This window comes from Terrapene carolina, unplaced genomic scaffold (genome assembly GCF_002925995.2).
Source record: "Terrapene carolina triunguis isolate 2854851 unplaced genomic scaffold, T_m_triunguis-2.0 Scaffold662, whole genome shotgun sequence".
Taxonomy (NCBI): Eukaryota; Metazoa; Chordata; order Testudines; family Emydidae; genus Terrapene; species Terrapene triunguis.
In genome coordinates this window covers 104,222-129,127 of record NW_020665013.1, presented here as the reverse complement: position 1 = coordinate 129,127, position 24,906 = coordinate 104,222, and the positions used below count along the sequence as shown (strand labels likewise).

The 24,906-nt window shown below is 49.3% G+C and overlaps 4 protein-coding genes across 5 annotated transcripts in view; 3 read left to right on the top strand and 1 right to left on the bottom strand.

Annotated features, from left to right (window-relative positions):
- Positions 1–144, bottom strand: part of RPS28 (ribosomal protein S28) — a 2,122-nt gene extending 1,978 nt beyond the window's left edge. Inside the window, exon 1 of the mRNA XM_029913476.1 lies at positions 72–144. Coding sequence (XP_029769336.1) covers positions 72–144 — 73 coding nt within the window. The remainder of the gene's footprint in view (positions 1–71) is intronic.
- Positions 145–266: 122 nt separating this feature from the next.
- Positions 267–4,686, top strand: NDUFA7 (NADH:ubiquinone oxidoreductase subunit A7). Its single transcript, XM_024214403.1, has 4 exons — positions 267–373; positions 597–646; positions 3,901–4,050; positions 4,404–4,686. The coding sequence occupies exons 1-4, from the start codon at positions 323–325 to the stop codon at positions 4,498–4,500; spliced, it is 348 nt and encodes a 115-aa protein (XP_024070171.1). The 5' UTR covers positions 267–322; the 3' UTR covers positions 4,501–4,686.
- Positions 4,687–8,157: 3,471 nt separating this feature from the next.
- Positions 8,158–12,975, top strand: CD320 (CD320 molecule). Of its 2 annotated transcripts, XM_024214404.2 has the most exons (5): positions 8,162–8,460; positions 9,002–9,319; positions 10,238–10,315; positions 10,766–10,914; positions 11,520–12,975. In XM_024214404.2, the coding sequence occupies exons 1-4, from the start codon at positions 8,391–8,393 to the stop codon at positions 10,909–10,911; spliced, it is 612 nt and encodes a 203-aa protein (XP_024070172.1). In that variant the 5' UTR covers positions 8,162–8,390; the 3' UTR covers positions 10,912–10,914; positions 11,520–12,975. The 2 variants fall into 2 exon arrangements, with proteins under 2 accessions (XP_024070173.1, XP_024070172.1); XM_024214405.2 differs by lacking the exon at positions 10,238–10,315 and having other exon boundaries at positions 8,158–8,460.
- A 4,573-nt stretch (positions 12,976–17,548) lies between these two features.
- LOC112116728 (potassium voltage-gated channel subfamily V member 2-like) lies at positions 17,549–24,383 on the top strand. The gene is made up of 2 exons (XM_024214401.2): positions 17,549–18,868; positions 24,066–24,383. The coding sequence occupies exons 1-2, from the start codon at positions 17,606–17,608 to the stop codon at positions 24,336–24,338; spliced, it is 1,536 nt and encodes a 511-aa protein (XP_024070169.1). The 5' UTR covers positions 17,549–17,605; the 3' UTR covers positions 24,339–24,383.
- The last annotated feature ends 523 nt before the right edge of the window (positions 24,384–24,906 follow it).

Genomic DNA, 24,906 nt, shown 5'->3' with positions numbered 1-24,906 from the left:
GCCCTCGGGCCCAGCCCGGCCCCGCTCGCTCGCCCGCCCTCGGGCCCAGCCCGGCCCCGCTCGCTCGCCCGCCCTCGGGCCCAGCCCGGCCCCGCTCGCTCGCACCCGGGCCAGTTTGATGGGCTGCACGCGGCTCGTATCCATGGCGGCGGGTGCGGATAGGAGAGGGGGGGCCCGGCCCCCTCGCGCGTTTATATAACCCCAGCTATCGCGAGACCCAGCGTGCACCGCGCTCTGTCCCCTTCCCGGCGTGCGCCGCGCACCGCTTGCGTCTTCTCCGTTCCCGACAAGCACCGCGAAGGCGCCCTTCGCAGCGGCCAAGATGGCGTCCGCCACTCGCTTCATCCAGCGGCTCCGCAACTGGGCGGCGGGGGTAAGGGGGGGGGGCTCGCGCGGGCCTGTCCGAATCCCTGGGACGCGGTCCCCGGGGCCTAGCAACGCCCTCGTGGTGGGACCAGTGTAGCGCGGGCCCCTCCCCCGGGTCTGCCTACTAGCCTGTGCTTCCTGCCCGCCCTGGGCCCGGGCGCTTGTGACCCCTTCTCCCCTGTCCCCGGGCTGGCTGGCACCTCCCTGAGACCCTCTCGTCTTCTTTACAGCGGGACCTTCAAGCCAAGCTGCAGCTTCGGTACACGGAGATCTCCAAGAGGTAAATCCGGGGAGATGGGGACAGAGCTGGACTGCTCCTAGGCAAGCCCTTCTCCTCCTGTTAGTATGTGTGACACTCCGCACCAACTGCAGCTGAAACTCTCAAAGGGGAAAGGGTGAAGCCTAACTGGACCCAAACTGCTGTTGAATACAGACGTGCAACTTGGCGTCAAAAGAGAGAAAACAACTGTTCTCACTAATCTTTCACGTATAGGAACCTTAAATGTAACAGCAGAAGATAAAGTAAACTTTAGACAAAATTATCATAATATTTATTAGTAACTTGTTGCTACCAATTTAAATACAAATCTCAGGAACTGTAAAAGTTAAAGGAGACCTTCAAAAGTAGAAAAATGGTTTAGTGCTATTTTCTGAGTTCAGTACATAAAGACCTGAAAGTTTCTCCCTGCCCTCTGTTTCTTTCTGCTTATTTTATATTAGAAACGCAAGTTTTGTCTCTCTTTTTGGGAGGCAGGGAGGGGGAGAAACTCTGAGGATCTAATAGGGTAATCATATCCAATGCCATGCAAGGAAAACTTGATCATGAAGGGGAGTGAGTTTTATTCAAACAGTTTACACCTGTGGGGGTGGGGGGTTTTAAATAAATTATTATAGTTAATTAAAATGCTGGAGAAACATATTGAATTTTTAAGACTGTGCTCCAACCAATCAGGGACTAAAAGTGTTCAGAACTATGTTTGAGATCTCTGGAGTACAAAACCAGACTGGACAGTCTTGGTATTTCTAAGGTAAATAATGAAGCTGGGGGGAAAAACCCACAAGGTTTTCAGACCTCTTTACACTTCCTAAAGAACCAATACCTACTTTTTCTCTTTTGTCAGTCACATTTAAGATTTCAATAGCAACATTAACTTTCTCTGTTGCATATAATTGCATGATAGTTACTTTTTAGCCTTGCAAAGAACTCAAAATCCTGTTTCACATAGCTGAATTAATATTGCTGTGGAAATACACCTCTACCCCGATATAACGCGGCCCGATATAACATGAATTCGGATATAACGTGGTAAAGCAGCGCTCCGGGGGGGCAGGGCTGCGCACTCTGGCAGATCAAAGCAAGTTTGATATAACGCAGTTTCACCTATAACACAGTAAGATTTTTTGGCTCCCGAGGACAGCGTTATATTGGGGTAGAGGTGTATTAACTTTTTGTTTCCCAACTTTTGTATTTAAAGTTACAGCCTTACCATTGCATTGCTTAAAAAGAAAAAGAGGCTGCAAACTCGCTGTTCTACATCTCCTGGTGGGAAGAGTTATGTCTGTTACCCACATAATGGCTGATTAGCATCTGATAAGGAAAGACGCTCAGACCACCACATTTGGGGTCATGGGGAGGATCACCTATGATATCCCTGCTTAGGTCCATTTAGTGTTAATAGGGATGTAGACCTGTGCCTGGTAGGAAATGGAGAGTAAGACCTCCAGTTCATTTCTCCCAAAGGCCAACCGCATGCAGGTGGAAATGTTCCTTCACTACCCATGTTCTTGAACTTGGAGTGGCAGCCTGTAAGTGAAAGGCTGGATCGTGTTCCAAATATAGTAACTCCTCACTTAACTCGCCCCAGTTAACGTCGTTTCATTGCTGATCAATTAGAGAACATACTTGTTTAAAGCTGTGCAATGCTCCCGTATAACGTCATTTGGCAGCCGCCTGCTTTGTCCACTGCTTGCAGAAAGAGCAGCCCGTTGGAGCTAGCTGGTGGGAGCTTGGAACCAGGGTGGACCAGCAGCTCCCCTAAGTTCCCTGTGCGGCAGCTGCCCAGCAGGCTATCAATTGCCTGGCAGTTCAGCTGTATCTCCTCCCACTGCCTGTGCTGCTCCTGCCCTCTGCCTTGGAGCTGCTCCTGGGAGTCTCCTGCTTGCGGGGGCGGGGGGAAGAAGGGGAAGAGGGGTGCTAATGTCAGGGTGTCCCCCGCTCCTTTTCCCCATCTTCACAGAGCAGGGGGGGACACAACAGGGCTCAGGACAGAGGGAGCTTGCTGGCAGCAGCTGCTGTCTCAACTTGCTGGCCTACTTAAAAAGGCAATGTACTTAGATTAGGGTCAGTGTACTGAAAGGGGCAATGCGCGTCTCTCACATGGTGTGTGTGTCTCTCTCTCTCTCTACCATGCTGTGTCTCCTCCCTCCATTCGTGCTGCCTTGTAGAGTGTAAGGCTACATTAACAACATCCCTTGAGGGCTCAGCCGAGTGCTAGTTCATCATTTAGCAGTAAGGCATTCCGTGGGAAATATCCCACCCTCTTCCACCCTCTGACTCCACCACCTCAACTAAGCTTCACAATCATCATTGCTGTGTACAGTATTAAATTGTTACACACATATACACAGTATAAGTTTTAATGTATGTACATATAGTCTTTTGTCTGGTGAAAAAAATTTCCCTGGAACCTAACCCCCCCCCATTTACATTAATTCTTATGGGGAAATTGGATTTGCTTAACATTGTTTCACTTAAAATAGCATTTTTCAGGAACGTAACTACAACATTAAGCGAAAGTTACTGTACAAGATATCAGATTCTGCCTCTTCTCACTCTGTTCTTTAAAGGTTTGGTTCCTGATTTCTGTCTTCTCAGCAGCAGCTATACTCCTGTTCGAGCAACTGGAATTAACTTGTTCTTTTCCACCTGTATGTTGGAACCCAGTAATGATGTTGTATTAAGAGATGTATTCTCATTTGAAGGAGGTGTCTCTGTTTTTAGTGTAAATGATTGTCCTTTAAAGACTACAGGAGTCTGCTGAGTGAGTGAGTTTTCTGGATATCCTTTTTGTTGCTTGCTCTTTCCTCAGATTTGTTAACATAGTCCAGATACCGGCTACTTGCTCTCTGCAGGTGCCCTACTCTCCTAGTTTGGTACCGGGCAATGATGTTTCCCTAACTTTTAATATACTGCAGGGGAATTAGAACATACATGTTTGGAACTCTGCCCTGTTTTCTGTTTCTGTACATGAGATTGGGCTGTTATTCTTTGCCCTGTGAGCCTTTGTTTACATTAACAGATGCTCTGAATTCATGGCCCCAGTTCTGTATTTGTAGCCATGACTGTGTCTAAGGCTTTATGTGCTCAATCTGAAATCTTGGAAGGTGGCTCAAGATATAATGCTAGTGTGTCTTGTGCATAACACTACAGCGCCTATTTCTCATAATACTCCACTCAAGAGTAAGACTGAGAATATAGTTCTCGCTTAGCCTGGTGTGTGTGCTGATGCTTTCTTTGGATTGTTTGCTGTTTAGAACTCAACCACCTCCTAAACTTCCACTGGGTCCCAGTCACAAGTTTGCAAATAACTACTACTGTACTCGTGATGGACGCAGGGAGTCCTACCCTCCAATTATTGTTATGTCTCCGCAGAAATCCCTTCCATCATGCGCTCAAGGTGCCAGGTAGGTCCTATTTATCCTATGATCTGCAGCCATACAACTTCTGGCTGTGATATTGTGATCTTGCATGCTAAGCAGGGTCAAGTCTGGTCAGTATTTGGCTGGTGCACCACCATATAACACATCGCTGCTGCAATAAATGATGTTGACTGTTCAGTAGGTGTTGCTGCTAGTGAGTGAATGCTGAATTAGTGTGCAGTCTCTATGTACCTTCTTTTGAGTAAGAGGGGATGTTAGGGTTGGGAATGGTTTCCCTAAAATGTTCTATGTTACTAATAAACCCTGTATTGCTGTTAAATATGAATTGATTATATAAACTAACAGTTTCTGAAGGCCAGTCTCTGTCTCTCCCCTAGCTCAGAATCTGCAGTAGCAACAACTGAGAAAAAGCCAGTGACACCAGGTGTTCCACTTGAGAAGTGGGAACTATCGAAAGATCAACCTTACCTGTGAGCTGACCAAGTATGAAGAGAAGGCTGAATGAGAATGGACTTGATTGGATTAACTGAAAAGAAGCAGTCTGGCTGGCGATCCAGTGATGGGGTTAACTTCAGTAACGCTGTGTAGAATTTATTCTGGAAAAGAGACCATTTTGCTGGGGCATGACTGATTAAACATATTTATCTAATGTATAGCTAACGTTCTTTTCAGAACTTTCTTTATTCAAATGAAGGTTCGGAGTAAACTTGTATTTTATGGAAATGAGGGATAGATAATCTTGAGGTGTGAACTCAACAGCTCTCACAAGATGAACAGATTTGATCCTAATCACTCCTGGGATGAATCCTCAAAACACAGGTCGTGTACAAATTAGAGCTGGTGATACTTTGTCTGAATCATTATTAAAACAGTGTCTCTGTATGGTGCTAGAGGGTGCAGTTCTGCAAAAGGTACCATAGTCAGAATGAGACTTACAACTCGGAGCTATATGCAGTGTTGTTGTAGCCATGTTGGTCCCAGGATATTAGAGAGATCAGGTGGGTGAGGTAATATCTTTTATTGGACCAGCTTCTGTTGGTGAGAGAGAAAAGCTTTTGAACTTACACAGAGCTCTTCTTTATGTCTGGGAAACTTACTCAGGGGTTGGCTACACTTACAGTGGTGCAGCTGCCCCTGCGCCACTGAAGTGCTTAGTGAAGACACTACCTATGCTGACAGGAAAGCGTCTCGTGTTGGCGCAGGTACTCCACCTCCCCAAGAGGTAGTAGCTATGTCGACAGGAGAAGCCCGACTGTCGACATAGCCCTGTCTAAACCAGGAGTTAAGTCAGTATAAGTATATTGCTTAGGGGAGTGGAAAATCACCACCCTGAGCAACGTAGTTATGCTAACATAATTTTGTAATGAAAACCAGGGCTCAAAGTGTCACAGCTAAATACAAGATGGAACAGATTGTTTAATATAAGTAATTATCACATTTCAGCAGACCATTCAAGGTGAAATAGCCAGTAAAAACAACTCCAGTCATAGGGAGGAAAGGAATGGGGTGTGGAGGTTAACTAGAAATGTTTGTGTCCAGTGACCTAATTGGTCAAACTTCACCAGTTTTAACTTGTTACTCGCTTCTCCTTTGAAGAATTGTTGTGTAGTATTATTGCTAGTGTACAGTCTGTTCATTCTATCGCAGAAATGGTTGCATTTTTAGTCAGGCTATTTCCTATAGACACTGTACTGCACTATGGTATCCTAAAGGATGAAGGATATTAATGTACATAAATTATCATACTTGACTACCATGCATTCTCCAAGCAATCCCAGCATTTTTTTCACTTTCCCCAGGGCTGTGAAAAGTGGTTGTTTCACTCACCAGTGCTAATTGCATCTCAAGGACATGAGAAAAGCTAAGGATATGTCTTCATTACACTTAACTTGGGTGATGGCACCTGGCTTAGCCTAGCCACACTGCAAAGACATAATCAAGTCACTGGGTCCACAGTGGTGTTGCACTCGCCTATGTGTTGGTAGGACCTCTGGAAGACACATCCCATGAATCTTTGTGCTGCAGTAAGCCAAGTTGCTCAGATTCTTTACCAGTGAATTATGGGAGAATGTCTGCCCCCTTGGGCAGAGGCAGGGAGGGATTGTGGGAAGGTATTGGAGAACTGTCAGCCCTTGAGTGGCTTAACCTACATCCTTCCTGTAAAGTGGGTGGGTTAGCAGCCTGAGTGAAAGCGAAACCCAGGCAAAAAACCCACGCCCCCAGCTGGGCAGGCTAGCTTGGGTTGAAAGCACAACCAAACTCAAGTGAGAGGGTATTGTGTGGGGAAAGGAGGGAGTGTTAATGGCAGCACCCAAGTAAGAGCTGAATTCTGGACAAATGCACCACAGAACCAATGATCTGTCTGAGATAAATCGATATTTTCATCCTCTGGAGAGATGACCTAAATTCCCTCAGATTTCCACTACATCTTCAACAACCAGAACCCATCTATCAAACTCTTTGTAGAACTCTCCCACGCCAGCATCAACTTCCTGGACACCAAGATCAGCTTCAACAAAGGAACCCCACAATCACCACACCTACCTTCATATATCCAGTAACCATCTCAAACACACCAAGGCATCTCTTATCTACAGTTAAGTACTCAAATACCAGGAACAGGCCACCCAAATAGCCGGAGAGAACCTGATTGGGGGAGGGGGGGAACCCACCAACCCACACACTCCTGGTTGTCACATACCATCCCACACGGGAACCCAGATGGGGTATAATTAAACAATTACAACACATACTCAATGGGGATCACATCCTGAAAGAAACCTTTCCCAAATCCCTTTGCCTTCTCTGAATCCTTTGAGTTTTTCAACTGGAGATGGGATTCTTAGTCATAAAATCCTGGAAAGTAGAGATCAAAATAGATTTCAGCTCATCATCTAATGCATTTGGCTTCTATTGTCTTTGGGACATTATTCTGCACCTTAATACACCTTTCACAGTGTCAGGAAGATTTTTTTTTCCTGATATTTATATCTAACTTGCCCTTTAGCTTTATCCCGTTATATAGATAGGGTCATTCCTGTTTGAGGTAATAAGTGGATCCTGGGCTGAATAAACTCAAAAGCAGTAGGGAGATGTTTAGCCCAAATATAGTATTAGAGTTAACAAAAAACACCATGTTTTACTAATATAGGCAACTAAAAATTAAGTTTTAAAGAAGGAATACTTTCAAGCGAACATGGCAGGGCTAGCTGCTGAAAGGGAAACTGTTTAAATGCCCTTTTGCCTTGTTTTCCCCACATTCCCCTAGCTCTTAGCAAAGCTTTTCTCCTGGAATATTGGTCATTTCTATTTTCCTTTAGCTTCCCTCCCCAACCCAAAAAGTGTTCGGGGAAAAGAGCCATGGTGCCTTAAATGGCCACGGACAGAGGGAAGTAGGTTGAGGTTGAACGTTTAATGCTTGAACACATCTTGGGTTTGTTTTGGGAAACGCAAGAAAGTGAGTGAGAGCCAACAGGCCTGCCCAAACTATCATCTGACTGCAATGTAGCGGCATAGAAATCAGTCCCATTAAACAGATTGTTACCAGGGCCGGCTCCAGGCACCAGCGGAGCAAGCTCGTGCTTGGGGCCACAGATTCTACGGGATGGCATTCTGCCCAATCCTAGGGCAGCACAGCCGCTTTTTTTTTTGATTCGCTGATCCGGCCACCCTGTAGGGGACGGCGCGGAGGAGGGGAGTGCCCTGCTGGGAGCAGGCTCCGTCTGCCCCAGGTCTGTAGCAAGCCTGGCCGGACAGCCCGCGTCCTTCCCTCCCCGCCGACCGGAGCAGCGCGGAGCCCTCCCGGCAGGCAGTGCAGCGGTTGGGGCCGCGTGGCGAGCGTCCCGCTGAAGCCCTGACCACCCCCATTCTCTCTCTCCCCTCCCCCGGTAGCCAGGGCACGCACAGGGAGTCCCCGTGCACCCTGGCTCCGGCCACCCCACAGGGTTTGTTTTTCCTTTTTTTCCTGCTTCGCCGCTCCGGCTGTGCCGCAGGTTTTTGGGGGTTTTTTTTTGCTTGGGGCTTGTCCTGCAGCAACCAGGCCCGCTGCTTCCTTGTCTCGTGCAGCGTAACTCGCAGGCTGCAGCTGAGCCAGCGTCTCCATGGCTGCAGGCTGAAATCCGCGCGAGGGGCTGGGGCACGCACCAGGCACACCGCACAGCTGCTGCAGGGCAATGAATTCCCTCGCACGCGCCTCGTTGGCTCGCCTCCTGCGCATGCGTTCTGTTTGGAGGGGGGGAACCCTCGGCTCCTGCCCCGCGCATGCGTCTTCCCTGGACTGCCCCGCCTTATTCCTCTGTCGCGCATGCGCCGCAACTGTGCGCGTGGACGCGCTCTTTCTGACCTGAGTGGTCGGTGCGGGCGGTATGTGGCAGCTCCTCGCGCTGCTCCTGAGGCAGCTGGTGGCCGCGGGGCTGGAGTCGCCTGCGGGGAACGGTGAGGACCCGGTCCGGGGGGACGGGCGGCGGGTGACCGACCGCACTGCCGGACGCTCATCCTCTCTCTCAGCAGCGGTCACTCGACACCGCCCCCCCCCACCCGGTGGCCCCGCCTATCAGGCGCCTATTGGTCCCGAGCCGCCTGGGCTCGTGTCCTGCCTCCTCCCTATTGGTCACCGCGGGCATCGCTGGGCCCCGCCCCTCTGCATGCCGGGGTGACACTTCTCATCGCGGGCAGCGCCTCCTCCCCCCCGACTCCCCGGGCGGTGCACGGGCTGCGCCTGCCCTACGGGACTCCCTGCCCCCAGCACGGCGGGAGCCCCGGGGTCGAGCCCAGCCGCGGGCGGGCGGGCGGGGGCATCAGCCGCTGTCTGGTCTCTGGCGGCAGCCAGGCCCGGGCGCAGCCGCCGCAGTGCACAGGCTGGTGCCGAGGACACGGCAGTCGCGTGGCTCCAGGGGCTGGGGCTTTAAACCCCCCAGAGCAGGGCTGGGAGCGGGCATCGCCGGGCCGGACTAACCTGCTTCTCCTCCGGATCCAGCGTCCGGCCTGCCGTGCAGCCCGCACGGAGAGCTGTGTTGGACCCCAAAGCACGTCCGCAGCCTGCCCCAGGAGCGGTTCTGCGATGGCCGCCCGGATTGCCCTGACGGCGCCGATGAATCAGCAGAGGCTTGTCAGCACTGGGGAGTCCCGCCTGCCCCTGGCTGCCCCTGCCTGTTCCAGTGTGCGGAGGGTGCAGAGTGCTTCCCATCCACGTGGGGGTGTGACGGCCACGCGGACTGTGAGGATGGGCAGGATGAGCGGGAATGCAGTCCAGACTCACCTGGGACTTCCCTAGCACCGAGCACTGCCCGGACAGGTGAGGGGTGCAGGGAGACTGCATATCTTACAACCAGGATGGGCTGGGGGTCAAATGGAGTGGGAGAGGGCAGGGACAAGTGAGAGTGCATGCAGGTTGGGAGCTGAGGGGGGTAGTGCTTGGGCAGGTTGGTGGCTGGGATGAATGCACTGCAGGGGATTGGGACATTAAGCACTTAAAGGAACACAATCAATTTTTAAATCTTCCTTTAGTCTGTAAACCTGACACCTGTTACAAGTGACACCAGGGATTCCTGCCTCTTGGACGGCTGAGAGAAAATTTAGGCTGGGCTACACTGGGAACTTCCATTGGCATAGCCATGTCTCTCACATCCCTGAGAGACATTGCTATGCCGACCTAAGCCCTGGTGTAGACAGCACTAGAGGAGGTGGATTACAGGACCCCTCCTGTCACCATAGATAGATCATGTCTGCTCTGAAGTGCTAAGGGCCAGCAGCTGTGCTGCTGCAGGAGTTTAAGAATAGACACACCCCTCGTTTTCTCCGTTTTTTCCTTTAGTTAGTTTTTTTATGCCTGTGACAGTGCTCGGTGGCAATCTTTTTGCTCCCACCCCCGCAATCTCGTCCTTTCTGGTCCTCCCTGTCATAGAGACAAGGTGGGTGAGCTTATCTGTATATTATCTTGCCCACCTTGTCTTTCCTACAACAACTCTCTCTGTTTTCCCTTCTCCCCTACCCCAGTAGTCAGGTTTCCTTAGTTGTTCATGGGGGCTTTTCATACAGCAATAAGGCAGAAAAGACATTTTTTAAAATATGAAAATCTGGTGGTGAAACCCCCAAAATTGGCAAGCAAAGTGAAGGTGAGGTGCAGAATGGGAACTGCTTTGAACCCTTTTTGAGCTTAACAAAAGCGACCTTTGAAAGCCCAATTATTGAGTGCCCTCTGCTTTCATTTTAGAGAATCCAGCGATCTCCAAACCTGGGAAACTTGTGTTGTCTGAGATTCGAGGCACCTTGTGGGTGACAGCTGCTTTTGGTATGTGAGACTCCAAGGGTGCTGCAGAACTGATCTTGGCTTTTGCTGAGTAGCGTTAATGAAAACTGAACTCGGCTCATATCGGATTGGATAGGATGTGGTTCATTCATTAATGGCTGCCCTAGGACTTCCTCTAACCACTCTCGCTGCAGTGTGGCTTAGGCATCTTGTCTCAAGCGCTTAGGTGGCAAAGTCCAAGGTTCTAAATTTCCAGCTTTGGGAAAAGGCACATTATTTCCTTCTCCTGTGGAAAACAGAGTCCCACTGCATGGGACTTGGCACTAATCGTCCCTTCAGGGGGGACAGCCCCACTTCTTACTGTTATGAGTCACTGGTTTGTCTGTCTAAATGCTGGGGCACTAGCATGGAGCAGCTTAGCCTCAGTGCTGCTGCCTACTTCAGGGGCAGAAATCACAGCAACTCACTGCCTGTGTGTTCTTCTCTCTGCAGTGCTCCTGAGTGTGCTGGTGGCTGCAGGCTGCACTGTTAGATGGGGCCAATTCAGAGGAAAGAACAACTTCTCCACCTTCAGCCTCGAGAAAGCTTCCAAAGAGCAGCTGGTGCCGGACAGGAGACCTTTGGACTCGTTTCCCTGATGGGTATGTCTCCCACTCCACACTGGAGCCAAACTCCCCCATGCTGAGCCTTCCTCCCCTTCTGACCCCTTAGCCCTCTGTTAGCTCTCTGGTGGGGTGGAAATGATTTCCTACTGTCCACTCTGCAGTGAGTTCCTTTCTCTGTGTGAGGGACAGGAAAGGAGTCTCTCCCCACACACAAACCCAGCTTCTCTGTGTTGGGAAGACTGCTGGCATCTCTTTCAATGACTGGCTTGTTGCAGTGGGGAGATAATTGGGCTTGATGAACCCAGAGGAAGCTCTGAGTCCCTAGACACTAAGAGACTGCTAATTTTGGAGCTTTTTACAGTGGATGGCTTCCCCACAAGCTTTGCAAAATAAAATGAAACAAAAGCCTTTGGCACAGTGGGGGAGGGATAGCTCAGTGGTTTGAGCATTGGCCTGCTAAACCCAGGGTTGTGAGCTCAATCCTTGAGGGGGCCATTTAGGGATCTGGGGCAAAAATCTGTCTGGGGATTGGTCCTGCTTTGAGCAGGGTGTTGGACTAGATGACCTCCTGAGGTCCCTTCCAACCCTGATATTCTATGATATTAAATAACCAGGTGTCTTGGTTTTTCTTCATCTTGCAGGAAGTTGCAGTGCTGTGAGATGGGGACCCAATTCGGTGTCCTCATCACACTCCCTCCAAATGCTGATTGCACAATTTCTGGGACAAGTTTTCTGGAGTTTGATTGGGTGACAATCACACTGGAGTAATCAAGGACTCTTCCTTTGACACAGGGAGTTTAGATTGTGGGATTATAGTGGCAATGGGGAATCAGAAATGACCGTCACTCGTGCTCTAAAATCAACCCTACAAGAATGTGATGGAAACGCTTGGAATGTCACAATGGGTCATCCATTTCCCCCATTGTAGACACAACACCCCCACCCCAATGTGGGTTATTCCACAAGATACTTCTTGCTGGAATAGCTCTGGACAGTGCACTATGTAGCCTCTGCAGTACATTTGGCTGCTCTCCCTTCCATGTCCACCCAAGAGTCCATTGAAAACTACCTCTTCCTACCATGCTGAATCTTGCCTGTAAGCATAGCTGTTTGCTCCTGTTCCAGGCAGGCCATTCCATTCTACACACCTATGAGGGACAGAGCTCAAAGTGACATGGGTATATAATTTATATCCCCGAGGATAGTGCTCATATTTCTAAGCCATGAGCTCAAACTTCACATACCAGAAGTTCTTAAAACATCATTGACTGCAGGAGAACTGTCAAGGAGATGGAAAAATGAAGAGTCTCCTGTATGCTTCGCTTTGCATTGGGTCACAGGTGGTGCAGCAGCCCCTAGGCACAGCACAGGGCATTCAGGGCCTGAGTGCCCTCAACTCCCAGTGCACTCAATGCAGGATTGGGCCCAGAGTTTCCACTTTGACACTGAAATCCCTGGACGTTGCATCCTCTGTGCAGTCAGAAGAGTTTGTTAGCAGATGTTTTAAGTTTTGACAAACATCTGGAGCCAGCTTTGCTCTTCTTCGCTTTTACCTGTGAGTAGTCTTGGTCTCAAAGGTCAGCTAGTAGCTGCAATGTGCCTCCATTTCAGATCTTGGTCTGTACAACATTTTTTCGTGGACTGTTAGTAAATAAGTGTAAAGCACTAATACTGTAGAGGGAACAGTTCCAGTGTAGAAACTGTTGGAGGGCGAGCACTGTCTTGTCCCTTTAATCCGTTGTTGACATTCAAGACCTATTATATTCTTTGCACAGATGCTCGCTGAATACGCACACATATGGTAGAAGCTTGCTGCCCTGTTGGCTGAATGTGGTGCCTTAAAGGTGATGATTCTGCTTGCAGGGCATACACTCCAGGGCAGGACTCCCTGGGGGTTTGTATAGTGGGTGTATGTGCATACGTAATATGAGAGAGTTTGTAAGAGGTATGACATATTTAGAATCTTGGCTCTTCCCAGTGAGAGGCTGAACCCCTGAGGGCTCTGTGCTGCATCCTGTACAATGGACAAAGAACCACAGTTGGCAACTGGGTGGGTGCTGAATGACCATGGGGGAATTAAAGATCTTTAGAAAACTTTTGGTGGCTTCCTGGATTTTGTTTTGAGGGTCATTTCCATTATTATGATTGATTCAGTCCCTGCTCAGCATTCAGACAGACAGACAGACAAGTGTATGGACAGAAACATTCCAATACCAAACACAGAGGATGGCTGAGTCCAAAATGCAGCACAATGCTTTTTTGGCAGGGGATGTGACAATGTCACTTAGTTTGGAGCGTTAACATTGATCGCTGCTCAGGAGTCTGGAGTTAAGGAAGGATTTAGCTAGAGGCTGGCAGAAGTAAGTTCTGTATGCAAGTCCCAACATGGGAAAAAGCACAAAGCCAAGAATGACCAAGAGAAATACAGGGAGCAGAGAGGCTTGGCTGAAGCAAAGGGAGCAAAACAAGGAATGGGGAGATGCAGCTGGAGCTTTGGGCAGAGGCACAATTGTGCATGGCTGTGATCCTGGTAAAGAGCAGCTCAGACTTGAAGAATGAGGCGAGGGGGGGCTGGTCAGTAGCCAGTGAAGGGGCTTTTGCCTGTTGGGGGGGGGTAAGAAGTGACTTGGGTATGGTAGAGAGGAAGAGGTTGCAGTCAGTGAGACAGTGTGACCTAGGCCTGTGAGAATGCTTTACTATAGCAAAGGAAAGGAAGCGTGGTATTTTGGGGGATGTGGAGAAACTTCAAGTGCAGCCAGGAGTTGGTAACTGACTGGATACATCAGGGATATTAATCAAGCTCCCACTTCAACTCCATGCATTAAATGCAAAAAGCTACGATCTGTGGAATAGGACTGCACAATTAAATATCCAAAAGTGAGGAAATGCCTATGTTAAAGTGCACCATTAGCTCTGCCCCCTTGTGAGTCTCTGTTGTTCCCATACAGTCTGTTGGTTGTGATCATGTGCCATCTCTCAGATAACAGTGCAACATACTGATTTTTCTACAGTCTTACATGCACTTACCTGTGCTGCATCGTTACTGCTTATGGTAGTTTTTATTGTCAGTCATAATGGTCTGGTCCATCTTTATGAATTTAGTCTGTGATTTTCATAGATTATAAAACCAGAAAGGACCATTGTGATCAGCTAGTCGGACATAATACACCTCTACCTGGATATAACGCGACCCGATATAACACAAATCTGGATATAACGCGTTAAAGCAGCACTCGGGGGGGCGGGGCTGCGCACTCCGGCGGATCAAAGTAAGTTCAATATAACACGGTTTCACCTATAACGCGGTAAGATTTTTTTGGCTCCAGAGGACAGCGTTATATCGGGGTAGAGGTGTACAAGCTAAAAAACTTCCCTGCATTAATTCATGTTTGAACTAGAGCAGATCTTTTGAAAAAAACATCCAATCTTAATTTAAAGATTTTCAGTAGGGCTGTCGATTAATCACAGTTGACTCACATGATTAACTCCATAAAATTAACTGCGATTAAAAAATTAATTGCAATTAATAGCACTGTTAAACAATAGAATACCAATTTAAATTTATTAAATATTTTTGGATATTTTTCTACATTTTCAAATATATTGATTTCTATTACAGCACAGAATACAAAGTGTATAGTTCTCACTTTATATTATTTTTTATTACAAATATTTGCACTGTAAAAATGATAAACGAAATAGTATTTTTCAATTCACCTCATACAAGTACTGTAATGCAATCTCTATCGTGAAAGTAATTTACAAATGTAGATTTTTTTTTTTGTTACATAACCACTCAAAAACAAAACAATGTAAAACTTTAGCGCCTACAAATCTACTCAGTCCTACTTCTTGTTCAGCCAATTGCTAAGACAAACAAGTTTGTTTACATTTACAGGAGATAATGCTGCCTGCTTCTTATTTACAATGTCACCTGAAAGTGAGAACAGGCATTCACGCTGCAAGGTATTTACGTGCCAGATATGCTAAACATTCATATGCCCCCTCATGCTTCGGCTACCATTCCAGAGGAGATGCGTCTATGCTGATGATACTCGTTAAAAAAATAATGCTTTAATTAAATTTGTGACTGAACTCATTGGGGGAGAATTGTATGTCTCCTGTTCTGTTTTACCCACAGTCTGCCATATATTTCATAGCAGTCTCGGATGATGATCTTGCACATGTTTGTTTTAAGAACACTTTCACAGCAGATTTGACAAAACACAAAGAAGGTACCCGTGTGAGATTTCTAAAGATAACTACGACACTCAACCCAAGGTTTAAGAATCTGAAGTGCCTTCCAAAATCGGAGAGGGACAAGGTGTGGAGCATGCTTTCAGAAGTCTTAAAAGAGCAACATTCCAATGCGGAAACTACAGAACCCGAACCACCAAAAAAGAAAATCAACCTGCTGGTGGCATCTGACTCAGATGATGAAAATGAGCATGCGTCGGTCCGCTCTGCTTTGGATTGTTATTGAGCAGAACCCATCATCAGCATGGATGCATGTATTCTGGAATGGTGGTTGAAGCATGAAGGGACATATGAATCTTTAGCACATCTGGCACGTAAATATCTTGCAAGGCCGGCTACAACCATGCCATGCGAACGCCTGTTCTCACTTTCAGGTGACATTGTAAACAAGACGTGGGCAGCATTATCTCCTGCAAATTGTAACCAGACTTGTTTGTCTGAGTGATTGGCTGAAATAGGACTGAGTGGACTTGTAGGTTCTAAAGTTTCACATTGTTTTATTTTTGAATGCAGTTATTTTTTGTACACAATTCTACATTTGTAAGTTCAACTTTTATGATAAAGAGATTGCACTACAGTACTTGTATTAGGTGAAATGAAATATACTATTTCTTTCGTTTTTTACAGTGCGAATATTTGTAATAAAAAATAAATATAAAGTTAGCACTGTACACTTTGTATTCTGTGTTATAATTGAAATCAATACACCTCTATCTTGATATAACATTGTCCTCGGGAGCCAAAAATCTTACCATGTTATAGGTGAAACCGCGTTATATCAAACTTGCTTTGATCCACCGGAGTGCGCAGCCCTGCCCCCCCCCCCCCCCCCCCCCCGGAGCACTGCTTTACTGCATTATATCCGAATTCGTGTTATATCTTACACATGTTTATAGGAGTCTAATGTTGGCTGACTTGAATTCTGGTTCGCCATTGCTCTGCCCTGTGTGTTTTCATTTACAGGGTGCAGAGTGGTATAAAATGCTACCAAATCAGAATGGTATACATTGGTGTAAATGACTGCACAAGGTATAGGGAAGCACAGCAGGTCCTCTGCTACCAGAAGAAAAAGTGATTTAAAGCAGAGTTAGGGCTAGTAAAGAAGTGGAACTTAAACATCTTCTAACTCCTTAGCTTGCAAGTTACACCAAACTTGGGACTCCTTTCAACTTTGATAGAGTAGGTGCAAGTAGGTTTAAGCGGGGGGAGGGCGTGTTTCTATGCCAGTGTAAGGGGCTCTAACATGCCACCTCTGAATATGGCACCGTGCCTCTAGAGGAAGTCTAAGTAGGCAAATGCACAGAGTTATTAGACCCAGCTGCTTCAATCCAAAAAGCATGGTGGTCTTGGAACAGTCACTAACTAGGGGTTCTGTAGTGCATTATAGTAGCAAAAGAATAGGCTCCATGCAAAGAGGCATCAAGTCATGGAGCAGGGAGGTCCTTCTGTGCAGCTCTGGGCACTTCATTACCAGAAAGTGATAGACAATTTATAGTGTTCAGAGAGGAGCCACAGGAATGGGTGAGAGACAGGAGGAGGGCTGGATATGTAATAGAGCATTGTCTTTCTCTAGCATCTAGCCCTTTCCACTTTACAAACATTAATTAATTAAGCCTCTCTGAAAAGTAGGTCAGCACCGGTATTCCAACCTAACACAAGTGGTGGAAGCCCGCTATCGCTTATAACTGGACTGTACAAAGCATCGAGCGACGCTACAGGGAGTGCCCTGGACCGGCTTGGGAATGGGCTAGGAGCCAATAGGTTTCTTCCATCCCTAGTCTGTGTGTTGCAGTGTCTCTTGTTGCAGTGACACAGAAAAGTCATGACAGAATGGAGCGGTAGCGATTGCTTTAAAGCACAGGTGCTTGATGAATGAATAAATCTCTGAGCAGTATCTCAGCTGGGGGTGCCCGTGGAGGTTAAAGCTGGTAGAAGTTCCCAGACAGTTCTATTCCTGTTGCCTCCTTGGCATTTGAGACAGTGGCAGGAGTTAAATGACCATGAGACAGGCCATGTGCCCTTCAATTAGGTTCAGAAACAAATGATAAATGGTTGTCTCCCGACCTGAAAGTGGGCTAGTTTGTGGTAGGAACAACCAGCTAAAATGGAGGCAACAAGGAAAAGAATGAAAGAAATGCTTGTATGGAAATAGTTCCTTATATAAAGGGTTAAAACGTCAATCTTATTATTGTCTTAAGGCTCTAGAACTTAGCTGTCTCCGGCCTCCGCAGTATAAGCCCAGTTGCTCAGTCTGATAAGCAATCAGCTTTGTCAGCCCAGCACGGCAGGGGATCAGCACATGAAGCGCTGATGCAGCTTGTGCCCGTGGAGGCTGAAGGTGGGGTGCTCTTGATAGCCTCTTTACAAGTATAGGGAGCTTTTCTTAGTCAGCACGCACCTAATGGAAGCATTACCATGAAATCAAAGCTGTCAACCCTCAGGCTGTCATTTTTGGGATCTCTGATGTGAAATGCCAGGTACCATGAGGCAACTGGGGAAGAGGCGCGCAAGCCTCTCTGCCAATCTGAAAATCGGGGACCACCATGGGTGTTGTCGGACTCCAGAGGAAGAAGAGGTCTTCTTCCCGTTTGCACAAGACAGTGTGGTGAAGCAGTGGAGCTCCATGCACAATGTGACTGAGAGGAACCAGGAGAAAAGCAAGGCTCCTCCCCGACGGAGCAGATGCTTCCTCAACATCAACGTTGGGGGCAAATCTTTCCAGATCGCTTACAAAATGGCTGCCCGTTACCCCATCACCAGAATCGGGAAGCTGGCCATCTCCACGGACCCCATGAAGAAGCTGAAACTTTGTGATGACTACTCGGTGCAGAGGAATGAGTACTTCTTCGACCGAGACCCTTTAATCTTCCATTACATCTTCCACTTTTACCGCAGCGGGGTCCTGTGGATCATGGATGAGCTGTGCCCCACAAACTTTGTGGAGGAAATTGAGTACTGGGGTATCCACCTGAAATATTCCCAGCAGTGCTGCCGGATCCTGTTTGAGGAAAAGCAAGACGAGCTCAAAGAGTACCTGAAAATACAGCGGGAGCTGGAGGCGGAGCTAGAGCCCATGGAGCGGGAGGAGAACTTTGAGGGCAAGTGTCTGGGGGGGTTCCGGAAAGCTGTCTGGAACCTCATTGAGAAACCCTACTCCTCCATCCCTGCTAAGATCATCGCTGTCATGTCCAGCTTCTTTGTGTTGATCTCCATTGTGGGCATGACGCTCAGCACAGTGGAGGAGATGCAGCACAAAACTGGGAAGGCATTCATGGAGCAGCTGGAGACCATCTGTGCCATCTTCTTCACCTCCGAGTACCTCATGCGGCTCATATCCACGGCCACCTTTCCGAAGTTTCTGCGGGCAGCGTTCAATGCCATTGACCTGGTGGCCATCCTGCCCTTCTACATCCAGATTCTCTTTGAGCACCTGGATGAAGGGGATGCACTTTACCACGAGGAGCGGCACAAAATGGAGAGTGTGGGCAAGCTGGGGAAAGTCCTGAAACTCATCAAACTCATGCGGATTTTTCGCATCCTCAAGCTGGCACGTCACTCCACTGGCCTGAGGGCCTTCGGCTTCACCATGCGCCAGTGCTACCAGCAGGTGTGCTGCCTCCTCCTCTTCATCGCCCTGGGAGTTTTCACTTTCTCGGCTTTGATGCACTCCGTGGAACATGATGTCCCCGGCACCAACTTCACCAGCATCCCTGATGCCTGGTGGTGGGCAGCGGTAAGATGCAGTCACCCCACGTAAAGGGAAATGTGTGGGTGGGGTACACATGGGCAACTGAATCTGCTGGGACTGAGCTAAGTGCTATAGGAACATTCCCCACCTCTGTTGGCCAGGAGTCTCCCCCAATGTAAGCAGTAACTGCTTGGCTCAGGCCTGAATTCAGAGGCTGCCCAGGCCCCTGCTGACTCTGGAGGGGGAAGTTGGCGACTGGGAGTATGGCAGTGAAGCACAGGGAGCCCCTTGGAAAGCTGCCTGGGTCCCGAAACAAGCCTGGCATCAGGGAGTCAGACACCAGGCTTGGGGGCTCCTGCCTCACAGCATAGGACACTGGCCATGGTGTAAGGGATGCCAAGGTGGGGACAGGCTCTGTGGCACAGCAGTTCAGAGAACTCGAGGATAGTGAGGAGCTGTAGCTGAGAACCAAACCCTGGCAGGGCTAGTGTCTAACCAGGCCGATGTGAACCAGGAACTGAGAGCCTTGTGCCAGGGAGCGCAGGACACTCATGGCCCAGGCACCAGGACCATCCATGCAGCACTGGGAACATGCAGAGCACCACGTCTAGTTATTGGGGTAGGGTGCTAAACCCTCAGGATCCAGGGACAGTGAGCATCTGTGGCTGGTACTCATGGCTCCCAGTCCCTAGGACACAGGGAAGGGAGTTCCCGCATAGCGTACAGCAGGAGGGATGGGGCAAGAGGGACACATGCAGCAGTGCCTGGGATCATGCTGGAGAGGAGAGCTGTGTCTGGGGCCACCAGAAGGAGGGGGAGGGTACACCCGGATCAACGTCAGAGCCGGTGACAGGGGACGGAGGGCATGGAGATCAACTGTGAAGGGGTTTGGGCCAGGGGTCATGGGGGGAGGGGCACACAAGTCAGATTGCGGCCTAGGTATAAGGGGGATGCACAGATCAGGATCCTGGGGACTGAGGAAGGTACATGGATGTGTCTGGGGCTCATGCAGGGGAAGGGAGATGCATGGCTCAGCCCTGGGCTTGTAGGGCCTAAGGGGAAAATGCCCAGCTCAGAACCCAAACACATGGGTCTACGAAGGGGAAACAGATTGGCCTGGGTTTGTGCAGGGGGAGAGCGACACAGGTTGAGCTTGGGTTCATCATGGAGGGTATTCTGGCCTGAGCTTGGGTGGGGAAGGAGGGGCTCAGACTGGGGCTTAGGGAAGGACTCTTGTATTGATAGACATTATCTCAGGTCCAGTGGGGTGTTTCTAGAACCTTGTGTGGTACGGGGGTCACACCAAGTTATGGCCAGTGATTCCCATGCAACGAGCACCATTGAAAACCTGCTGACAGCAGGCAGGAAATCAGTTAAAGCACTGGAGACTGAAGAGTTAAGCAGGACATTCCTTTCAATAGTTTGCCTCATTCCCTTCCCTGCAGGAGTGTGGTGGCTTTTCTAGGGGAGAGCCCACAGCTTCCCGCTCTCTTTAGATGGTATTGGAAGTTCCTGTGGGGATGCACTTTGGGTCAGAGATTATTCTGAGTTGCTAAAGTCCACTCTTGTCTCTTTCAAAGACAAGAGCTCAAAGGAAAAAGAAAAGTTACGAACGCTCAGCTCAGCTGCTGGGAGAATTACAGATGTAGTAGCATGCTCCTATTCTCTCTCAGAGCTGGCAAATTTTTACCAGGTTTGGGCTAAAGGGATGTGCAGAGCTGGCCATGGGCTCACAGTCAAAGGTGCTGCTGTCCTGGCCAACTAAACCAGATTCTGATTTGACAGAAGGAAAGAGGCAGGGGTGGGAAAATTCCCTGCCAGTGAGTGGGTGTGATCAGGAATCTCAGGTTTACAGCCCTGGAGTTAACCAGACACATGCAGTGATGGTATCTGAATCTCTGGGCTGGGCTGGTCAGGACATCTGTGAGGGTTAGGAGAGTGGAGGCCCAGCAGTATGATGGTCCATTCTGGGTACCAGGGGAGTGGATGACAGAGCTCACTCCTTGTCCTGAAGCAGGAAGTCCACTCCAGCCCCTCAGGCCAAGCTTCAGCAAGTGACCCTCTGAAAATCCATGTCTAGAAATGTTTAGGTGGCAGCAATCTCACCACATCCAAACTGCACAATCAAAACACTGAGTCAGTGATTCTATTTATGTTCCTTTCCCGTCATTGGTTTGTTTCCTGTCATTCAAACACCATCTTGGTTGGTGGGAAAATAGTAATTTTGTGACCTCACCAGTAGCCTTGAAGACCCCCAGTGAGTTACTTTATCTGAAGCACGTCTACTTTGTACCAATCTCCTGGGGCCTGGTTTGCCAGTGCCCTGCCATTGCTTTGTGCAGCCATTTCTTTACTCCAGGGCACAGTGGGTGTGAAACTCTGCCCTCCTGATCTGGAGGCATCTGTCACGCACCTTTCACTGGCATGAGCATCGACACAAGGGGAGGGAGATGGGTGGGTGGGAATCAACCCCATGTCTCCTAGAAGCTTTTGAAATAAACCTTTGTCACCACTCACCTGATTTGGGCAGTTAAGGGCTTGGCTACACTTGAAAGTTGTTTCTGATTAAGGTGGAGCGTTGATGTAAAGTGCAATAACTGTGTTAGTTCATTCCAGAATAAGCGTCTACACATGGAGCTCCTTCCTGCGTGTAGACGAGCCCTTGGGGTTTAGACATCTGCAGGACAGAAGCTAAAAAGGGGAGTGTTGTTGTAGCCATGTTGGTCCCAAGCTATTACAGAGCCAAGGTGGCTGAGGTATTATCTTTTATTGGACCAACTTCTGTTGGGGAGAGAGACACGCTTTTGAGCTACACAGAGCTAGACCGAAAGAAGAACAAACTAACTAAAAGTTTATTAACTAGGAAAAAGAAACGAGAGTTATTTGCAAGGTTAAAGCAGGTCAGCATACACACCCAAATGAGATACAGGCAGGTTTCAGAAGTTTTCAAATTACTAGAAATTTCTGTAGTAAGCAGACTCTGTATCCTTTGGGGCTAATCCAGACAAAACAGGTGGGGACTCCTTGCTTATGCTTAGAAATCTTGCCCCTCAGAGTACAAGCAGCATAGGAATTCAGTTTCTCCTTGTCAGGAATTTTTATTGCTTCTCCCCCGCGTCCAAAGTGATAGAACAAGTGTTGGTGCCTGACTCCTCTTCATGTGAGTGGGGAGGGCAGTCAACAAAGTCTATGTCCTTTCGATGTCTTACAATGGCTCATTCCATTTCAAAGGCTCGCTTGTCTGCGGGCCTGTCACTGTACTCCAGTGGTCCCCCAACCTTTCTACCCCATGCTCCCCCGTTATCCCTGTCCCTGCCCACCCCCCAGGAACGGGAGTGGGGCTGCAGCTCCAGGAGAGGGGGGGACCTGGACTGGGATAAGGGAGCCGAGGCTGGGGTCACAGCTGGGGACAGGGGCGGGAATGGAGCCCCGCGTGCAGGGCCGGCAGCTAGCGACAGAGCTGGGGCCAGGAGTGCAGCTGGGTGGTGCTCCCTCCCTGCCCCCCGTGGGGGTTGGCTCAGGCACCAGCCACACACCCATCTGTAAAAGGTTGTTTACACAGTTTCAGGGCAACTCGTCCCTCAAGGTCTTCTACTCTTAGGCTTTTGACTCCCAGCCATCACCTCTCTTGGGAGGAGACCCACATCTCACTCCCTCCTGACTGGGGTATTTCCAGGCTACACAGTTCCCTGCCTACATTGTGATATCCCCAGCAAGCCAGACTGTGCTTTGCTTTCTCTCCAGAGGCTATGACCAGTGTTTTGCCTGCAGTCACAAGTTACCACACAGCTCTTTCTAAGCAAGCACCTTTATTCTTATGGTGAAAGCATTACAGAGAAAACACATTAAAAACAGTAGAAGAACTTACACGCATCCTGAAAAGCTTACGAGAGATCATCCCCCAACTCCAAACGTGGGCTCTGGTGGGAGTCAGTACTTCAAACCCCACGGCTGAGTTTTCCCCATGGTTACAATTTCATAACTGTCTCGGATTCAGAACCAGAGCACCGGCTAGGCAGTTCAGCCATTTCTTTACACAGCTCGGCCTTTGAGCTTCAGTCTCCAGGAACAGGTAACAACAATAATCACCCTTTCCTTAGGACATGGCTAAGTCCATTCATGCCTGGCACATTTTCAGTATAGTCCTTTGAACTCCTAAGTCTCACATCTGTCACGTCTCCCCCTAGAGAGATTACATCCAATCCAGGCCCATCCTAAAACAAAGCCATTCAGTTAATACAATGGACCCCAAACATACTTAAACTTAAGTGGATAATGTCTCCCAAGGATAAGCAGGAAATTGCCATACCTGTCACAGTTGTGATAAAGAGCATAGTGAGCAATTGTTCTTCATATTCACCGAGAGAAGGACAAGAGGATTTGGCTTGGTTTACAGCCAGGGAGCTCTAGGTTGGAAATTCGGAAAAACTTGCTACCTCTCAGGGTAATTAAGCACTGGACCAGGTTAAGAAGGGAGGGTGTGGAATCCCCGTCACTGGAGGGTTTTAAGAACAGGCTGGACAGACACCTGTCAGGGATGGTCTAGGTTTACTCAATGCTGCCTCAGCGCAGGGGGATGGACTAGATGACCCCTTGAGGCCCCTGATTCTATAACTATCAGCACTCGAGGGATTTAGCCATTATCCTCTTTGCAATGTGGGCAGGTTACCAGCCTGAGTGTCCCAGCTAGCCTGAGGGTGAGGGGTTTGTGTGCGGAGAGGAGCGGGTTAGGGACAGCATCCAGGTAAGAGCCCACCTAACTCTTCATTGAAGACTTTCCCAGGAATTTGGGTCAGAGAAGGGGAACTCATGGATTGGTGAGTAGCTTTGAGGGCAGAGGGGGTGACACATGGGTTGATGCCTGGACCCCCGGGGCTGAGAGAGAACATGGTCTGGTGCCCAGGTAGTGGGGATAAGGGTGACATGGGATAGTGTGTGAGGGTGAGAGACAGGCAAGCTGGGGGGAGGGGTGACAGGGTGAGGCAGACCCTCAAGCTGGTTGCAGGGTTGGGCCTAGGGGTGCCACCTGGAGTGGTGCCCAGCTTGGGTGAGTGGGGGGAAAGGACCCTGAGGGCTGTGCCTCAGCTGTCAGGTGCAGGACGCAGGATCAGGCTGGGGGAGGGGGGATGGGGTGAGTTTCTCAGTGGTGGGGCCTGGCTCAGAAGCTGAGCAGTCCCAGAGGAGCTTGCTGGGATGTGAGCTCAGGGGGGTTGATCATTTCCCTCTCTCAACCCCCTTCCAGGTCAGTCTGTCCACAGTGGGCTATGGAGACACGGTGCCTGACACGGTGCTGGGCAGGATGGTGGCGTTCGGGTGCATCTCCTTCGGCATCATTCTCAACGGGATGCCCATCTCCATCCTCTACAACAAGTTCTCCGATTACTACGCCAAGCTGAAAGCCCATGAGAACGAGACCAGCCTCACACTCAAGTTCACCAAGAAGATTCGCTTTAAGGAGCGAGCCCTGAAGAAGTTGGCTGAGTGCTGCAGTGGTGACGCCTATGTTCACGACTGAATGGGCCACCCTGTGGGTCACATGACTGGGCTACTCGAGCACCCACCAGGCCACCTGACCTCCCGCCTAGACACCCCCCCCCCCACCAGCAGGGCCATCCAACATGGCTACCCCACCCACCACCCAGCCCGCCCGGGGTAACAGAACTCCCAACCTGACTACCCGACTAGCCCCCCATCAACTCGGTCACCGGACCTCCCAGCCTGGCTACCCCACCTCCAGCCTAGACACACACACCCAGCTAGACCATCCGACATGGATACTCCACCCTACAACTAGGCCATCCATCTGGGTAGGCTAGACACTCAGCCCCCTTGCCCAAGTAGGCTTCCTGGAATTGTCCACCTACTTCCTTGGCCTGGCCACTTCACCTCCAGGGAACATGCACATTCGCTGTGAGGGAGACCCTGGGATGTAGGAACGAGTGAGTGAGAGCAGCAGGTTAGGCTGGCGTTTGCAATGCGATACGGCTGCAAAACTGTCCAGGCCATTTGTAGAGAAGAAGCAGGGAGGGGACCGAGCTTCTGCTGTGACCTGCCTGGAATGTCACGCTCATTCCTGGACAGCA